Source organism: Hypanus sabinus, chromosome 4, assembly GCF_030144855.1.
Source record: "Hypanus sabinus isolate sHypSab1 chromosome 4, sHypSab1.hap1, whole genome shotgun sequence".
Taxonomy (NCBI): domain Eukaryota; kingdom Metazoa; phylum Chordata; class Chondrichthyes; order Myliobatiformes; family Dasyatidae; genus Hypanus; species Hypanus sabinus.
This window is the reverse complement of record NC_082709.1, coordinates 43,257,959-43,277,522: the sequence shown is the minus strand read 5'-3', so window position 1 is coordinate 43,277,522 and position 19,564 is coordinate 43,257,959. Positions and strand designations below refer to the sequence as shown.

Genomic DNA, 19,564 nt, shown 5'->3' with positions numbered 1-19,564 from the left:
AGATTGTTGATATATTTTAATTGTTTCAACCATAGTGATACTGTCACATACAGTTAGTTTCAAAATGCTCACAAACACAGTCTTATTGGAAGTTTCATTTTCCAGCTGAAACTTAAAATACAAAATTTACATTTTCTGTGCAGAAATGTCTGTACTTTTGTCAGCAACTAGTGCACAGAAAGCAAAGTGTCAAAATTCTTCCATTATGTGTTTCTGAAGCTGATTCAAACACAGTTCTTGCTGTGCCAACTCTCAGGTATATTTATATATTTGGTCACGTGCATGAATTTCTTGCACAGCATGCATAGAAAAAGTAAATCTTTAGATTTACTCAGGTAATGCACTGATTCTTGGCTGATAACATGAGTATTAGAATAGAGACCTTTTGCAAATGCAATTCTGAACACTAGATGGCATCAGGATGGGGGATTACTTTACAAGGCATTTTGTTTTCATCTCTATGGAAATAAGTTTGTGAATCTATGCCTAATCACTCTATAACAACCACTAATAATCTACATTATTGTTGTTCCTTTCCACACCTTGTGACGCATTGGGCAGCAATCTTGGCTTTTCTTTAGCATTTTTATCTGTTTTTTTAAATGAGGCCGAGTTGCTAGCTGGGTGCTCAATCCAGTACGGTTGGAAAGCGTGCAAGGATCTGGCCGGATTTGAACCCAGGTCCATTTGCCTCGAAGTTAGGTGTTCATGCCAGTACACCACCAGCTGATAATTTGTGTGTGTTACTCTGGATTCTGTCATCTGCCAGATCTTTGTGTTCCATCTAATTCTTGATGGAAATCATTGCTTTGATACTGTCAAGACCTGGCCACATGCTCACAGCAAGTTGTCTCTTTGGTCATGTTACCCTCATCATGGTGATCTACAACATTACAGGGCTTCATGTTACCTCACTAAATGTTCTGTCATCTCTAACCACCTCTTACAATGCACTGTATATCAGCTGCCTGTCATCACCTTTGAAGCTTCTGTTGTTACACCCGTGGCCCCCTCCTTTTTGAGAATCACAAGATCACTATTAAGTCAGGTCAGGAGACCCAGGAAATGAGAGAAAGACACGCAGAATCCACAAAGAGTTTGGAATGTGTCCTGGCCTCCGAAAGGCGGAACCATGGATAAAGGCTATTGTCTCTTGGAGCCGGAATTGTGTATTGAATACTGCACGATTCATCAAAGCCCCCAGGCAATGAACCGAGGGGGGTTGGTGGAGGGATTGCATCATCCCAACCTGATTGATATCTGAGACCCTGTGAGTCAGGATAAAAGAGGGTCTGGGGAACAGCCCCTCAGACGCACCAGAAGAAATGCTAGAACTCCTGTAACAGCATAATAGCAAAAGTCGGTGGAAAAGCCCACGTGCATCCTTTTCCATTTGCCTCGGAATTGGTGGGCCTTTACCACGGAAGCACGGCTTTAGCTAACAACAAAGGGGAAATCAGCCCCCAACGACTCTCGACGGATTGACATCATAAAAGGAAAGGGCAAGTTAAACATCCGTCTTTCTCTCCAACAAAAAAGCTGCAGCTTGAATGAACTTGAGTGACTTTTATATCTCCATCGGACAATACATTATCCCCTAGACAACGATAGAGCTATTTCTTATTGATTATTATTATACCCGCGCTTTTAGATTTAGTATTGACGACGTATATTATCTGTATGTTTGCATTGATATTATTTTGTGTATTTTTATCAACAAATACTGTTAAAAATAGTACCATCAGACTTCAATGGACCTCTCTATCTTTGCTGGTAAGTGACCCAGTTACGGGGTACGTAACACTGTCTACAAACAATGGTCCATTTCCAGCATCAATGTTGGAGTACCAGTCTGCCTTCTCTTACTTTTGGTCCTCAAGCATTAAATCAGCATGTAAGAATAGTCAAAATGGGTATTGTGCACAGTTAGTTGCAGCTGTGATTTCGTAATAGCCAGATGGAGTGTGATGACAGATAAATCACTTCTTTGCTGCAAAGCATCTGCTAACTTCACATGTTTGCATTATAAGTTTTGAAAGTGTTATTACTCAGCAGTATGTCCCACTTTAAGTTGTGTACTGTTTAAGGTTACCAAAATGGATCATGCAAATCCATTACGTTACAAACCTAACAGCTCATCATGTATTCTGAAGGTGCTATTATAATTTAACCATAAGCTTGTTCGATAAAAGCTCGTAGGAGGTGTCAAAACAGTAACTTTCGAAACACTTGAGCATGAGTTTCAATCATTTTAATAATGAAATGAGCAAATTGAGTGGAATACTTTTAAAGGAGAGGAAGTTAGAGTTCATTAGGGATAAAATCCCAATTTATAGGCTATAAGCATGGCTGTTTTAGATATACAGCTTGTTTCTTATGTAGCTGGTGCAATGGCCTATTGCTGGTTTGTAAGTAAGCTCTCTCTCTGAAGTACATTTTAACAAAACTTAGCTATCATCTATTCTTGCACATTTTAAAACCAACTTAAACTCTGCTCTTTACTGTTTTAGGTTTAGGTTCAGTGGTCGAATCCTTGGCCTCGCTCTCATCCATCAGTACCTGCTTGACGCCTTTTTCACCAGACCATTTTACAAAGGTCTTCTTAGAATGTAAGTATTTTTGCTATGAGAAGGAAATATTAACTAATGTAGGCATTGCAGTAATATTTAAAACTATCATTTTTTAATAATCTTACACACCATCTGCTTAGTGTCATTATAAGTGGTGACTTTAGGTATCTACCTATTGCAAGAATCAATTTTTTTGTTGTTGTCTTTGTCACGTTTGTTGAACAACAAAAACATGTTGATGTTCTTGTTTTACTAAAGGAAGCTGTCACATTTTTATTGACCTTGTATGTTCATTTGTTAAAGTTTCCTGTTTACAGTATTATTGACAATGTAAGATTTATCATTGTCACATTGATTCTGACAGAATTTGTCAGGTGAATAGAAATGGGAAAACTAAGAAGCCAGGAAAGAAATTTTGATTCTGAACACACCCAGATCCTGGTCCTTCATTCTCCACCGTTTGAACGTATCCCAAGTCCTGATCAGACCCTCCTGATGAAGGGTTTCGGCCCGAAACGTCGTCACTACCTCCTCCCATAAATGCTGTCTGGCCTGCTGAGTTCTGCCAGCATTTTGTGTTTTTATTTATTTCCAGCATCTGCAGATTCACTCGTGTTGTCTGCGACCTCACTCTCCACTTTTAGTTCCTGCATGGCCGCCATCACCAAAATTGTCTGTGCTATCCTCCTTTAAAATTGGTGGCCAGGTCTAACAAATTCATTGTTGTTTACTTGAAGATTTTCAGGTCTGGATTTTTTCCACATAATTTCATCATACAAGCAGTTCCCTAGGTCCCAGCAAAGGTTGTTCCTTGGAGTTCTCTGTAGCCTGAACTCTTCATTCATTAGTTTGGGAGAGGATGATGGAAATGGCTGTGATTGGAGAGCAAGCCGCCACAAGCTGGCCTCACCATCTCAGTGAGTGAATGATTGATCTGCTGGCTTTCAATGGTCCCTCAGTGTTGCAGCTCAGTGGATGAGTGTGGGGTGGTGGGACAGGGTGGTGCTTGGGGAACAAAGGCACATACAAATGTCCCATTCCTGCTTGGCAGAAGATGCAGCCTTGCAATAGCCAGCTAATCTCTCCATCTAATCCATTGGTCACCAAAACACTTGTTCTAATATGCAAGTTGGGCATTCATAACCTAGCAAGGACCTGTACATTGATTGTTTTTTTGTTTTCATGTTTTTCACTTGAGAAACCTTGAAAACTATTTACAGGATATTTTCTAATGACCCTTGGGCCCTTCTGTATATCTTCAAGACTGACTTCACCTTCCTCCAAGCACCTCTTTGTTGCTCAAGGGGAAATTTAGCAGATGAAAGACTTCTGATTGTCTGAAATGAAAGAGAGGATTGGCAGCCGGGTTGGCTGCTTCTTCATAGGGTTGTTCACCGAGCCTGGAGGTTAGGTCGCAAGCATTAATGTTTGATCACCAATCGAGGTGACATCCTGGCAGAAACACAAAAGAAATCAAGAGAATTCTTAGAAGCTTGGTTCTCAATGGAAAACTCTATTAACAAGCATATTGAGCTGGACGCATTTTCCAAACCTATGCATTTGTGGGGTGAGGACAGAGGGGTGAGCTGCAGATGCCCAAGGAACCATCAGTCTCAAAGACTAATAACCGGGGCCAGGGGCCAGTGGAGATAACTCAGTTATCTGGTTGGCTGGGGTTCAGCGGAGATCAGCGGGCAGGGTGACAGCCGAACAATCAGAACATTGAGTCGGATTGTTTCTGCAGTTGTGTGCACTCAGCAGAAACAACACTCAGCTGCGCCCTGATGGTATCACTTTGATTGGTGACGAAACGCTTGCAACCTAACCTTCAGGCTTGGCAAGCAACTCTACAAACAATCTTCTGATTGGTTTTGTCTGTGTGAGGTCAGTACTAGTGCTGCCATGTTGTGGGCTTTATGACCGAAAGTAATATTTCTATAGGGATTCTCACATGTAATTGGCAAGGAAAAACTTTGTAGGTCCACATCTGTCATAAGAATGTTTTGCATTAGAATCCAGAGAGGAATTATGAAAACCGTTGAAATACTGTGGAAGCATCTCAAAGGTTGCATAGGTTGGTTAAATTATGTTACAGGTTCGCCCGTAGCATCTTAGCAGTTCAATGTTGTGTGATGATCAGCAAGACTGCATTTAATTCTGCTGGTTCATGGGATAAAACTTGTTCATTTGTTTCAGTGTTCATAAGCATTTTAGCCTCAATTTTTCTGAAGTAAATTTCCTTGGAGTCATTCTGCTAAATCAACATTATTGCCAGATTTGCATGATCCCTTTTAACTTAGTGAGGTAGATTTAGTCCTTTTTAATGGTAAGTGATTTATCAAGAATATTTGCTTCATCTTAATCCTTTGTATTGGTTTAGTGTTTATTTTATCATTCCAGAACCAACAGATAATACTTCATTGGGTTTGTTTACCAGGTAACCCAAGGCAGGGTTTTAATTTTTTAATCAAATATAAATTATTTGAAATGTGGCCTTTCATGATTCTTGCTCCATGTAATGAGGGGAAATTTATATCTATAAATTTTTAAGCACCCTTTTTTGAAATGATTGAGTGGTACCTGAGCTAATCGCAGACACTTGTGTCTGAGTTGGCAGGATTCCAGTGCCAACTCTCAGCAGCGCCCGGGCTGCAGCATGTTGTATTCAAGGAACTCAAGTGACCTCTTTGTAGAAATAACAAGGAGATGAGATGCTGGTATCACAGCTGATGGTGCCTTTCTAAACAGACTTATTAGAATTATGCATAAGAAAGTGCTGCACAGGAGCAAATACTTTGGCACACCATATCTACGCCATCATCATGTACCTAGCTATACCAATCCCATATAGCAACATTGTCTGCTATGCTCTTTAACTGTAGGAAATTCAATAATAACAATGTCAAGGAAAGATACTTCTGCTCCTTGTTGGAGAGGTCAATAGCTACACATCGTTAACTCTTCTCAGAGTACTGTATGCAGGCTCTTCACAAACTGAGGATATGGTTGGGACAGAACACTGCACAATCAAAACATCGAAGATTTGACCTGAAGATCTCCTGATCTGTTATGTAACACACATAAAATGCTGGAGGAACAAAGAAGGTGAGGCAGTATTTATGGAGGGGAATAAACAGTCAACATTTCGGGCAGAGACCATTCACCAGGACTGGAAAGGAATGGGGCAGAAGGTGGAATAAGAAGGTAGGGAGAGGTTGGAGAAGAGGAGCAAGAGTATAAGCTGGCAGGGGATATGTGAGAACAGATGAGGGAAAAGGTGGGTGCGTGGAGGAGGAGGGAATGATGTATAACTACTCCTTATTCTGGCTTCTGCCCTCTTCCTTAACAATACTGATGAAGGGGTTTGGTTTGAAATGCTGACTGTTTATTTCCCTTTATACAATAGGCGCTGCCTGACTTGCTGAGTTCCTCATTTGTGTTAAGATTTCTAGCATCAAGAGAATTTCTTGTGTCTTGGTGTGTTAGGCAAGGGGGAACCCACTTCCTACTCATCTTTTGATGAGAATGAGACATGTTTTTCCTCAGTGCCTATCATTGTACAATGAGTTTTTGTTGACAGAGCCAATGAAATATTGGCAAAGACAGGACATTCAAACCCCACCTTTGGAACTGAACTATTTGTCCACATTTGGACTAATTCCAGGAGCTGAAAAATCCAGGTACAGCCCTGATGAACCCAAACAGAGAACTGCTGAGCAGACTACCCAACACTACTGTGATTGATAGAAGAATGAAGAAGCAATATTCAACTCATTTGGACTGATCTTGCTGCTTATTGGCATGATACATTTGCTCCATTTTCCATTTTGTTGTATTGAATTGTGGATTACCACTTTCTTAGATTCACATTAATGATGACCTGTGGTGATGCTAAGATGTCTAATCCATGCATTGTTCTGGCTGATGATGGCTGTAAGGCTTTGAGGTTAAAAGAAGATTAAGCAGATTTATTTTAAACCATGGAGGATTCTGAGAGTATAAATAAAGGAAAACTGTTTTGGTGATAGAGGGTGTAAATTTTGGAAAATTGGAAAAAGAAGTAACCTGATAAATGTACTTTAATAGTTGGTGTTATGATCTAAAGTGACCCCACACCCCACCAAATGTCAATAGGAGGAGACAACACAGAGAAAGTGATAAAAGCGTAAGTACTGTTGACCCTCCTTATCCGCGAGGATTAGTTCCGAGACCCCCTGCAGATACCAAAAAACACGGATGCTCAAGTCCCTTATTTAACCTGTCTTAGTGTGGTGGTCTTTAGGACCCAGCGGAACCCCGGACCTTATTTAACCTGTCTTTAGGACCCGGCGCAGCTCTGAATTTGCAGTGTTTCTGTTCACGAAAGTAATCACGATTGAAAATAAAGTGGAAATAATAAAGCGATCGGGAAGAGGTGAAACGCCATCGGCCATTGGAAAAGCGTTAGGCTACAGTCGGTCAACGTTTGGAACAATTTTAATGGAGCACATGAAAGGCCCTGCCCCGATGAAAGCTACAATTATTACTAAGCAACGCAGTGGTTTAATTATTGAAATATATGTGTTTCTTAAGTGGTTTATATGCATAGAAAGGTAAAATATATACTATGTACTAAGACAAACATTTGACTAACTGATGCTAAATAATACCGGATATACCTGTTCCGACTTCAAATCTGACTTAAAGATGGACTCAGGAACCGAACGCTTTCATAACCTGGGGACTGCCTGTACTTTTAAATCATCTCTAGATTACTTATAATACCTAATACAATGTAAGTGCTATATAAATAGTTGTTACACTGTATTGTTTAGGGAATAATCTCGAGGGAAAAAAGTCTGTACGTGCGCTCAAACAACGAGTGCTGAAAAGAGAACTTCCGGGTTTTCCCGATCCACGGTTGGTTGAATCCGCGCATGCGGAACCTGCAGATAAGGACGGCTGACTGTATTACTAAATGCTTGATTTTAAACAGAGGGCTTATTTTTAACTTTCCATGAAAGGCAAAGTTTTAAACCTGGACATGTGTGGCACTTAAAATTTAACTTGTTCATAATCAATAAATGGGGGGTGGGAAGATGTAGAGAATCATAAGTGATGCACAATATTGCTTTATTATTTTTGATTGGGTTGGACTCTGGATTTTTACAAAATCTGAGTGTTGCAGAAGCAATCAAAACTGAAGCCCATGATCAATTGGTACTTCATTAACAAACAGCCTTAACTTCTCCAACATTGAGTTTACTTGTGGATGAGATATATATAAACCAGTACATCAGCATTGTAATTTTTTTGCCTCTTAAGTTAGAAGATTGTGAGGTGAGCCCATAATTTAGACTGGTACTCAAATACAATCCTAAAATAATGTATCAGAGATTCTATCTTTCAAATATAATAATATTGCTCTCTTGTACCTTTTTAATATGGGGAAACAAATAGAAGAGTTTTATATTTTAAAAATAACTAATTTGTTCAAATGGTTGCAATGATCATCATCATCAAATGACATAGGTGATCATGATCTCATAGCAATGATTGTTCTTGGCAAATTTTTCTGCAGAAGTGGTTTGCTATTGCCTTCTTCTGGGCAGTGCATTTTCAAGATGAGTGACTCCAGCCATTATGAATACTCTTCAGAAATTGTCTGCCTGGTGTCAGTGGTTGCACAACCAGGGCTTGTGATGTGCATTAGTTGCTCATACGACCATTCACCACCTGCTCCATCAGCTTCATGTGGTGCTGATCTGGGGGCTGAGTACACCTTTCCCAAGGGTGACCTGCAGGCTAGTGGAAGGAAGGAACACCTTGCAGCTCCTTTGGTAGAGAATAATTCACCCTGCCACCCAATGACTGCAAAAGAGAAGATGGAAAGAAGGGTTATTTTCCTGCGGTGACATCCATTTTCAGAATCAATCAATCATTTATTTTATCATGCCTGTCAACTTCCCATTGATTTACCCAGCTGACAGTTTGTCATCCGGTCAATGAATAACAGCCATGACAACAGCGGACAAATTTTGTTTGGAAGTTAATGAATTGAACTTAATCTCCTACAAGGTTCTACCTGCATCTCTTAATAACTTCTGCAGAAGAGGTTGATGTATGATTCTGTCTTAGCATATCAATACCATGGTTATTTTATAAATAATTGTTAAACCTTTTGGGACATTGCAGTTTGAATTTAAAAAAAACCCTGAAATTTGTGAGGTGATATTTCTCATTCACAAAGCCATGCTGACTATTTTAATCATTCCTTGTCTTTCCAAATGCACATAGATCGTGTTGGAATCCCGTCCTGTAAATTTCCCACCATTGACATTAGGCTCACTGGCCTGTAGTTCCCTGGTTTGTCTTTGTAGCTTTTCTTAAATAAAGATGCAACACTAGCTACCCTCTAGTACTTTACGAAGATAATGAAGATATAAAAATCTTTAACAAGAGAAAATCTGTATATGCTGGAAATCCAGTCTGATGAAGGGTCTTGGCATGAAATGTCAACTGTTTACTCTTTCCCATAGATGCTGCCTGGCCTGCTGAGTTCCTCCAGCATTTTGTGTATAAAATTCTTTCATCATAGCACCAGCAACTTCTTCCCTTGCTTCCCGCAAAATCCTAAGATACATTTGGTCAGGTCCCAGAGATTTATCCACCTTTATGTGCCTCAGGGCTCTCAAAACAACCAATGTCAGGGTTTCAAGAGATCACTATATTCTTCCCTGAATTTGTTAGCTTCCATGGTAAATGCAGATGGAAGGTATTCATTTAAGGCCTCGCCTATCCCTGTGCTCCACACACAGACAGCCATACTGATCCTGAATGAGATCTATTCTCTATCTAGTTACCTTTTTGATTTTAATATAGAATTGTTTAGCATTCTCTGTTGTCTTGTCTGCCAAGGATATCGCATATCCCCTTCTTTTCCCCTCCTGATAACCTTTTCAAGTCTGCTCCTATGTCTGTTATACTCAAGGGATTCACTTGATCTCAGTGGCTTGTACTTGACAAAACCTTTAATGTTCATCGACAAGGGTTCCTTAGTCCTGCCAGCCTTACCCTTCACACTGCCAGGAACATATTGATGCTGAGCTCTTCCTATCTCACTTTTAGAAGCCTTCTACTATCCCTTAACCTGATAAAACCATCACTATTTATAAATGAGCAAACATGAGGAAATCTGCAGATGCTGGAAATTCAAACAACAACACACCCAAAGTGCTGGTGGAACACAGCAGGCCAGGCAGCATCTACAGGGAGAAGCGCTGTTGACGTTTCGGGCCGAGACCCTTCGTCAGGACATTTTTATATTTATATTTTATAAATATTTATATTTATAAATGATATAGCTTTGAGTACAGGGAGCATTATTTTCAAGTTTGCAGATAATACTGAACACATCAGGGGCCCCCACCAGCCAGGTTATGCTCTCCTCTCACTGCTGCCATCAGGATGAAGGTACAGGAGCCTGAGCAGTCACACCACCAGATTCAGGAACAGTTGTTGCACATCAGGCACACGAACCAAAGGGGATAACTTAACCCAGTTTCGCTTGTCCCATTGTTGAGATGTTCCCACAACCTATGGACTCACTTTCAAGGACTCTTCATCTCATGTTCTTGATATTTATTGTTTATTTATTACTTCTTTTTTGTATTTGCAGAGTTGGTTGTCTTTTGCACACTAGCTGAATGTCCAAGTTGGTTCCATCTTTTATTGATTCTATGGTGGCTATTATTCTGTTATGGATTTGTATGAATCTCAAGGTTATAAATGGTGACATATATGTACTTTGATAATAAATTAACTTTGAACTTTAAATATAGAAGATAATGATGAGGGTAGCTTTAGCCTTCATGATAACAGATAGGATGAAATAAACAGAAGCAATCAATTTGGAGCTCACAGGGAGAAACTATGCATTTATATGTGCAATAAGTAGCACAATTTTTAATAAGTATTAATTTTGCAACAAGATCTAGGTGGTAACTTGTGTGTGTACAGTATATCGATATTATTGGTTGGGTGTATATATGCACCTTGTAGATACTCGTGATATCTTACGTGTGTGTGTGTAAAAATAAAGTAAAATTAAAAGGTTGTACCAAATGGGTTAAGCATCATTTGGCATTAAATTTCAGTAAAGGTGTAAAGGCTTTAAAAAGTAAGTATTACCAGGATATTATCAAAGTTGAGATCCAAGAAAGTCAAGGAATTATTGTGAGAGAGTATTTCAAAATACTGTGAGCTTTGATAGAGCAGATTAGGAATGGACTTTCCCTCTGATAATTGGGCCTGTAACCAGACAATGTAGAAATAGACCCTTTGACTCATCACATCCAAGCCAATAATGAGGCACTCAACTGTGCTAAGATCATTTTCCCTCTTGCAATATCATCTAACCCCACTTCACTCCCATCATCCATCCATCTCCTGTAACCCATCACAGAAGGAGCAATTTACAATGACCAATTCATTGACCAATCAGCAGGTATGGAAGTAAACCTGACCACCCAGGGGAAAGCCAAGTGGTCATGGAAAATATGCAGACTGTATGCAGTCATCACTGCAAGTCAGAATTGAACAGTATTTTTTTCAGAGCTGGTGAGATTTGACATCGTCTTGCTGAAGATGGAGTGTGTTGATTTCATGCATAATATTAAGAGTTTCAGATGAAAAGCTTGCCACATTATAGAGAAAATGCAAGCTCAAATACTCCACCAAGTTATGGGGAAATACTGATTTCTATAATTTCTATTCGGTTGCCTCCAGTTTAATTGATATGAAGAATGTGCTTCTTCAAAAGTGAGACTAGATTTTGCCTTGTGTGGTTTGTGTGTGTTTTTGTACAAAATTAAGCTGGCTTTTCCATTTCATTGCCATTTTTAATCTTAAACAGACAATGATTGTTGCTGAAGTAAGGATCTGGTGATATTGTTACAAGATGGAATTGATTTGAGGGGTTGGGACTCTATAGCTTAGTTTCATGGAAACGGAAATAGACTTTTAACCACTTGAGCCTGCTTGCTGAATAAATCATATTGAGAGTGATTCTATCTCATCTCCATTTAATAACTGTTACCTTATCATTTAGTATTCTCTAAGTCAATTTTGAGGCTGAACTAGCTGTTCAAGCACTTTTGATGTAGCAACAACTTTCCTCTATTTATTCCAATCTTTTGTCTTCCTTGTACAGTCGCATTGTCATTGCCTGACAGAAAAATTGGATGTTAATCTTTAAAAATATAGTGGTCCGGGGGAGAAAAATTTTGCTTTTCTGTCATCTTTCATATTAAGGGGGAAGCAAGCCTTGGTTTCAGGTCTATATAGACGAGCTATAGTGTAATGATTTTGCTCCTTTGTTCTGAATCCCAATAATTAATCCTTCAGTTATCCTGAAGGGTCTAGATACTTAGTTACATGTTGAGATTATTTTAAAATACCATATGAAAATCGATTCACTGGATTTTTGAGCATCAGTCTGCAATCCAAGACTGGAAAACACAGAGATGGTGTTTGTGGCTTGACCACCGTGCTGGCCTTAAGGAAAAAAATCTAAATTTAAGTGTCTCTCCTTGACCATACATGCTGTCAGATGTCTGCTACTGAAAGCAGCCAGTAAATCTTCAGTGATTGAGTAATGTCTCTGCAGTCAAAGTAAGACTACTGCCTTTCTTTGGGTGGCGCCTGCCCCAAATATTGGAGTTTGCACTCGTCTTTTTGAAGTAAAGGTATTTGCTTCCATCTTTAGTTGTCATTCCTGCTTTGAGTTTTCAAGATTCAAGATTGTTTATTTTCGTTCTTCAATATACAAGTGTAAAGGAAAATGAAATGATTGTTACTGAACCTATGCAGCATAAAAAAACACAATAAGTGTAACAAAGATGATAAATATAAATATAATAGCGATCATATAAAACATAATGTACAAGTAACTGAGTATGGTCGTACATACAAAAGATGAGCTTATATACACAGACTATTTTATGTTCATTAGGTAGCGCTAGGTGATTGGGTTTCTGTACAAAAAGTGACTCTGACAAGAAATAAAGTAGCTGTTGGCAAGAGGAACTCTTCTAGGTAGCAACAGGGTGTCTGGAAACAGAGTAGAACAATGGCAGCCATTGTGGTTATGAGGTGTGGGATGTAAATGTAAAGAGACAGTACTTTGAGAAGCCCAATATTTGAAGTGGTTATTTCCTATTGAGGAGTAACCCCTTAAAGATTCCCGTCATGCAGAAGAGTTTGTCTCCTAGCAGGATTCTTAAAATTATTCCTGATTATTAGTCACAACCACACTGAGGCTACAAGAATCATTTAATGTAACTTACTTCCCTCGAGCAAATAGATCCACTAATGTCAGAAATTATAACTGTTCTTGGAAGAGAGAAGATGACCAATAGAATAAAATGCTAAGATAGGAAAATCTGTTATGTTCTTCAAATCTACACATTAGAATTGAAATCATTAACATATACTGCACTACTGACATTTGATATATTATTTACATAACATGAGTGAATTGATTCTATTTGTTTCATTCCAATAAATTTGTACTCTTGGTCATTGCCAGTGATGCTGATTGCTGAGATTTATTCCCAGTTCATGATATGACAGTGTGACTCTTGATCCCTCAGGTGAGGATAATTCACAACCAATTCAGCCTCTCAGTAGACTGTTCAACATTATACACAGTGGACCATAAAGAGAGAAAATGCCATTATTATTAACATCCTCTTGAGGCATTGTCTCAGTGCAGTGAATGGGAATTAATTGCAACCCCACCTTCACATTTCATGCCCTGTTGACATTCTGTTGGTTCTTTTTTGTGTGTGGGACACATAAACCATGATAGCTTAAAATAATTGATTCTTTTGATACATGAGTTACAAAAATTACTGTCAAGCACTGAAACAAAAGTACTGGCAAAGCACCAAAATATACACGCAACTCAGCATTTAGTTTGGAAAGCATGGCCATAAAACACTATCCAGCTCATCGAGTAGTTGGCCAGATAATGTTGGATGTTACCAATTTGATTGCCATTTATCATTGGGTATAAGCCAAAGATTGAGGTTTTGAATTGTGCTATTGTGTTTTGAAAGGAGAAATGGATGAGAAAAATATACAGTAAATGGCACGAGCCTTGGGAGCATTGATGTACAGAGAGATCTGGATTGGAAGCCCATAGCTCCCCGAAAGCACCAGCACAAGAGAACAGGTGGTAAAGAAGGCATACAGTATTCTTACCTTCATTAGTTGAAGCACTAAGTCTAAAGTCTGGAAGTCATATTGCAACTATAGGAGGTTTTAGTTAGGACAAATTTAAAGTATTGAGTTCATTTCTGGTCACGACATTGTAGGAAAGAATATAGAGGTTTGAATAGGTTGCAAAAGAGATTTATCAGAATGTTGGCTGGATTAGAGGGTGTTAACTAGAAGGAGAGGTTGGACAAATTTGAATGTCCAGAGACTGAGGGGTAATATCTGATAGACGTATATAAAATGATGGGAGGCATAGATAGAGCCTCCTATAGTTCTATGTTCCATTGACTACACAGGAACAAAAGGAGTAGGCTGCCTGCCCCAGCACTCAGTACAATCATGGCTAATTTATGCTGGTCTCCACTACTCTTCCGTGACAGTTCCCCGTAACCTTAAAATATTTTACCTATCTCTATTTTAAGTATATCTATTGAACTATTCTCCTCCATCGTTTCCAGAATTCTAGAGGTTCGCTATCTTCTCTGAGAGAAGAAAACTTAAGGCATCTCAAATGGCAGGCCTGTTATTTTACAACTATGTCACCCTGTTTGTGAGTCTCTGACTAGTGAAAACATCCTAGCAAGTACCCTGTCACACCCCATTAGGATCTTGTATGTTTCAGTGCAGTCACCGCTTGTCCTTCTAAACCCCAAGAAGTATGGCTATTGACAGCCAGCCTCTCCAATTTAAAAGTAGCAAATCCGAATTGTGGATCACACCTGACATTTACTTGTCTGACTTCTCTATAGACTGAGTAAATACTTTTTTTTTCTCTCTCTCATCATTCCTCACCATTCAGTCATTAGATTGCCTGTCACTGGTCTTTTGTACTTGTCCTCATTTTATTTAATTCACAGTAATTTCTGTTATAGTTAATTTTTATCTCTTAATTTCCTTTCACATTTATACATATTTTAAATTATTTGCTACCTTTGTACTGTGTATTTCATGTCAACCAAGTTGGAAACAAAATCACTGTCTTTTCAAAGTTTGTCGTTGCTTGTTTGTTTCGGTTTTAAACTGCTTCAATGTTTTGGCCAATAAATTTAAATATACCAAACACACTTCTGTAGAACCCATTAAATAAACATTTATAAGTGAATGTAGACATCTTTAGCAAATGCAGACATCTACATGCTGTGGTTGAATATAAATGTAGATTTTTCAAAACAAATCATGAAGATGCTATTTTTTCTGTATTTTAAACATGGAATTTCTATTACTTTCAGATGAGTGACACACTGGAGCATTTTTGTCCTGTCTTTCAGTTCTGTTAAATTCCTCTGCTTAACGCAGGTGAAATAATGACTAAAAAAAAAGAAATTTTTGACACAGAAATTTCAATAGGAATGGTAGGTCTGGTCAGATGAATAATAACGTGTTTAATAAGAGGGAATTGAATAAAAATCATTTTTAAAGATAAGATTTTTCAATAGGTCGGTGTGAACAATTTGTGGAAATTTATTCTGGAACAATGAACCAGTTGTGTCAATAACTATATCACTCTTCACTCTGTTTCACCTAATCTCAGAGAATGAAAAATGATAATGTGGTAGCAGACAGGACTATCATTATAATCAACTGCTTCATCAAATAATACTTAACGCTGCTTCAATTATTTTGAATCTATTTATAGCATAGGTATTGTAGAAGTGTAAAATATGTTTTAATTAGTTTAATTTTCATGACTTGAGGCTCATTTCTTCAAATGAAACACAGATTGACTCATAATCTAAGTATGATCTCACAGGTTTTCCGTATGCCTTTTTTGTAAGAGAAATTCTTAATTATTGTGACACAGAAGGAGACTGTCAGGCCAGCAGAGCAATCCCATCACCTCCTTTCCCCCATCACCCCCAGCCCTACCCGACCCCTGGTTCCCTGCAGCCATGCAACTTATTCTCTGTCACATGCATATCAACTTTCCTTTTGATTCTTTCACTGTTATACACATATACACATACATATACATATATGTATGTGTATGTATATGTGTATACATATATGTATGTGTATGTATATGTGTATGTGTATGTGCAGGGAGGCACCTGCAATAGATTAAATGGAGAATAAATACAAAGGAATCCTAAAGTATCAGCAGTTCAGGCAGCATAAATCATACAAATACATCAAAACAGTATGAGATTAAATAATGAAAATCCTCAGAATCTGTTTCACTTAAAAAATGCTGTGTATTTTCCATAAAGTGGGTATTTTGCCCAATTAGTTCCCTTAGCCTATGTCCAAACACAAGGTTCTTGTTTTAGTTCCACTGTTAGTCTACTACAAACGTCTGCAAGAAAACATATCTTAAGGTAGCATATAGTGACATTTATATACTTTGATAATAAATTTACTTTGAATCTTGTCCCTGCCATAATGACCAGTGGCCACCGTTATGCTTGATTAGCTTCTGAATCTGGAGAATGAGTAGAAGTTCATTACCCAATGACCTCCTCTGCAAGTGAGAGCATGTCAAAGCCAGCAAAGGCTGTCAAGATGAATTAACGGTACCTTTAAAGCCAACAGCAGAATAATGGCTGCTTTAAGATTGTCCAAAGGCCTGTTAGCATCACTAGACAGAGCAATGATAAAACAATAGCTTTTGAGTATGATAATTCCACATTTAATATGACAACAGTTTTTCTACCAATTATATTAAAATCAAAGTCAAGTTTATTGTCATATGTAAAAGTACAAGTATGAAAAGGTGTAATGAGAAACTTATTTGCCAACATATAGACTAATGAAAAACCGAAAGTGGAAGTTGATAGGTTCCTGATTGGTTGGGGCAACAAGGGATATGGTGAGAGGGCAGGTGTATGGGTTTGAATAGGATCCGGGATCAGCCATGATGAAATGGCAGTGCAGACTCGATGGGCTGAATAGCCTAATTCTGCTCCTATGTCTTATGGTCTTTTGTGTATTATCATTCCATGTTTAATTTCCATGTTTAACATGTTTAAACCACCATTTATATTATTAAAGTCAAAGTTGTTTATTGTTATATGTATGAGAAGATGCAATGAAAAACTTATTTGCTTCTTCATGACATGAATTGTGTAAGTAGCATTCACAAGAAGAACATAAATTAGTAATAGATTATACACCATTTTTACAAGAAAAACACTATTAGAGTAAAAGAAGTCCATTTTAGTGCAGAATGGTCAAATTGTTAAATGTTGCAGATGAGTTACTGAATGGTCACTGTGAACTCCAGCCCTCCCTATTGCTAAACCCCCTGCCCTCAACTGGTGACCTTGCAGCAACTCAGGACGGATGCTGTGTTTGCTCAGGGAGAGTGGCGTAGCTGCTTGGAGATATGGGGTTCTGAGCCACACAGGCCATTGTTGGCAGCAGACAGCACCTAGATTCTACAGTCTCTCTCATCAGATCTGTCGCAACAGATTAATGCTACCACCTTCACTCCTTTTTGTTTAGCTGCACATCTCTGTACAGTCCAGAGGTTTGTGTTTGCTACCCACCACCATCCGGGTCAGCTACGGAACCAAAGTCCCCAGCAATAGCTCACACTCGCTGCACTGACCCTAACTCTATACCTTAACGCTTAAGTGACTGCTGCACTCACACAAGCCCACGGACAATCTGCCCTTGTGTTCAATGCTGTGGGAGTGTCAGTGGAGGGCAAGGGATCACCAGGCTCCCAGTACAGTCGCATACAGACCAAGCAGATGTTTTAGTGTACGGGTTTGTAGCTGTAGGTGTTTGGATTGACAGGCCAAGATTGTTGTAGTGAATCAGTTCTCTGTGGAACAGTACTAATGGGGTACCAGTGTGGTTCATTCTTCTTATCTTGCCAACAATACAAGTATCCATTTTGACTGTCTCCTTTGAAGATTCAAGAGAAACCATCTTTGAAAGCTACAAATTGATTGTCATTAGAGAAAGACAAAAACTGGCATAAAGCAGACTTTAACATTTTATTAATTTCATAAAACCCGAACATACATTTAGTCTAATAAACATTTGATCTCATGACATCATACACCTGTGAATGACTCTGCCTCTCCCTCAATCAATTGATAAGCAGGTAGCAAGTATGACTGGGTTAACAGCAGTCTAATGAACTGCAATACACTCCGTGAGGAAATCTGATGGCGGAAGGGAAGAAGCTGTTCCTAAAGTATTGACTGTGGGTCTTGTACCTCATCCTGATGGTAGTAATATGAAAAGGGCATGCCCCAGAAGGTGATGGTCTTTAGTGATGGAGTTTCCGAGACGATAATCCTCTGCAGCCTCTTGTGATTCTGTGTATTGGAGGCTCCATACCAGTCATATGTGATGCCCCAGTCAGAATGTATCTATAGAAAACAGCAACAGTCTTTGACATACCAAATCTCCTCAAACTGCTAATGAAGCATAGCCGCTATACCTCCATCATGACTCCATCAAAATATTGGGCCTGAGAAGTTCTGAGATGTTGATGCTCAAGAACTTGAAACTGCTCATCCTTTCCGCTGCTACCCCCTTGACTGAGGACATGTTCCCCTAACTTCTTTTTCCTGAAGTCCGTAATTGGTTCCTTCGTCTTTCGGCTGTTGAAGTCGAGGTTGTTGTGACACTACTCAACTAGCAGATCATTCTCAGTCCTATGTTCCTCCTCCTTATCATCTGAGATTCTACCAACAGTTGTGTGATCAGCAAATTTATAGATCACATTTGACCTATGCTTAGCTACACAGTCACGACTGCAGAGTAGGTAGAGCAGTAGGCAAAGCATGCATCTTTAAGGTGTGCCTGTGTTGATGGTCAGTAAGGAGCAGAATTGATTACTGAACTGAACAGCTTGTGGTCTATGAGGATCCAGTTGCAGAGTGAAGTGCAGATGACCAGGTTTTGAAGCGTGGTAGTTAGTATTGAGGGAATAATGGTATTGAATACTGAGTTATAATCGGAATCAGGTTTATTATCACTGACACATGTCATGAAATTTATTGTTCTGTGGCAGCAGTACAGTGCAAGACATTAAAAAATCACCATAAATTATAATAAATAAATACCTACATAGTGTGAAATAAAATTAGTGAGGTAGTGTTCATGAGATCATGCACTATCCAGAAAGCAGACAGAAGGGAAGAAGATCTCCCTAAAAGGTTGGGTTTGTGTCCTCAGGCTCCTGTATCTCTTCTGTGATAGTAGGAATGAGAAGAGGCATGTCCTGCATGGTAAGGGTCCTTAATGATGGATGTTAAATTTTTGAGGCACTGCCTTTTGAAGATGTTCTTAATGATGGGGGTGGGTGATTGTGCTCGTCACAGAGCTGGTTGAGTTTACAGCCCTCTGCAGCCTCTTCCAATTTAATCAATAAACTGTAGCCTAATGTATGTCTTGGGATTGTCTAGGTGTTCCAAAGCAGATTGCATTTGCTGTAGACCTGTCGCCGTGGGTCCAGGTCCTTGTTCCGGCAGGAGGTAATTCTGGTCATTAGTAAACTGTCAAAAGCACTTCATGGTCATAGGTGTGGGTGCTACTGGGTGATCGTCACACTGCTTATCTTGGGCGCTGGAGTGAGTGCTGCCATTTTGATTCGGGTGGGAACCTCAGACTGCTCCACTCCACAGGATCGTTGCACCATTCGTGTGGAAGGAGTAGGATGTAGTGAAGTACATTTAGGTAGAAATGAACCTGATGAATATCAGAACTGACTACAGATTCTGAGATGTTATTGATCAATACGTTTAGAACAGCATAGGAACAGGCCTACTGAACTAATC

The 19,564-nt window shown here is 39.1% G+C and overlaps 1 protein-coding gene across 12 annotated transcripts in view; it reads left to right on the top strand.

The window, feature by feature from the left end:
- Nucleotides 1-19,564, top strand: part of LOC132392693 (E3 ubiquitin-protein ligase HECW2-like) — a 305,761-nt gene that overhangs the window by 246,340 nt on the left and 39,857 nt on the right. For 11 of the 12 annotated variants that reach the window (XM_059966929.1, XM_059966924.1, XM_059966920.1 and 8 more), the window contains one exon: nt 2,511-2,609. In XM_059966929.1, the coding sequence (XP_059822912.1) occupies nt 2,511-2,609 (99 nt within the window). Of the gene's footprint in view, nt 1-2,510; nt 2,610-6,234; nt 7,375-19,564 lie in introns of those variants that run through there. The other variant, XM_059966931.1, reaches the window with a different exon arrangement.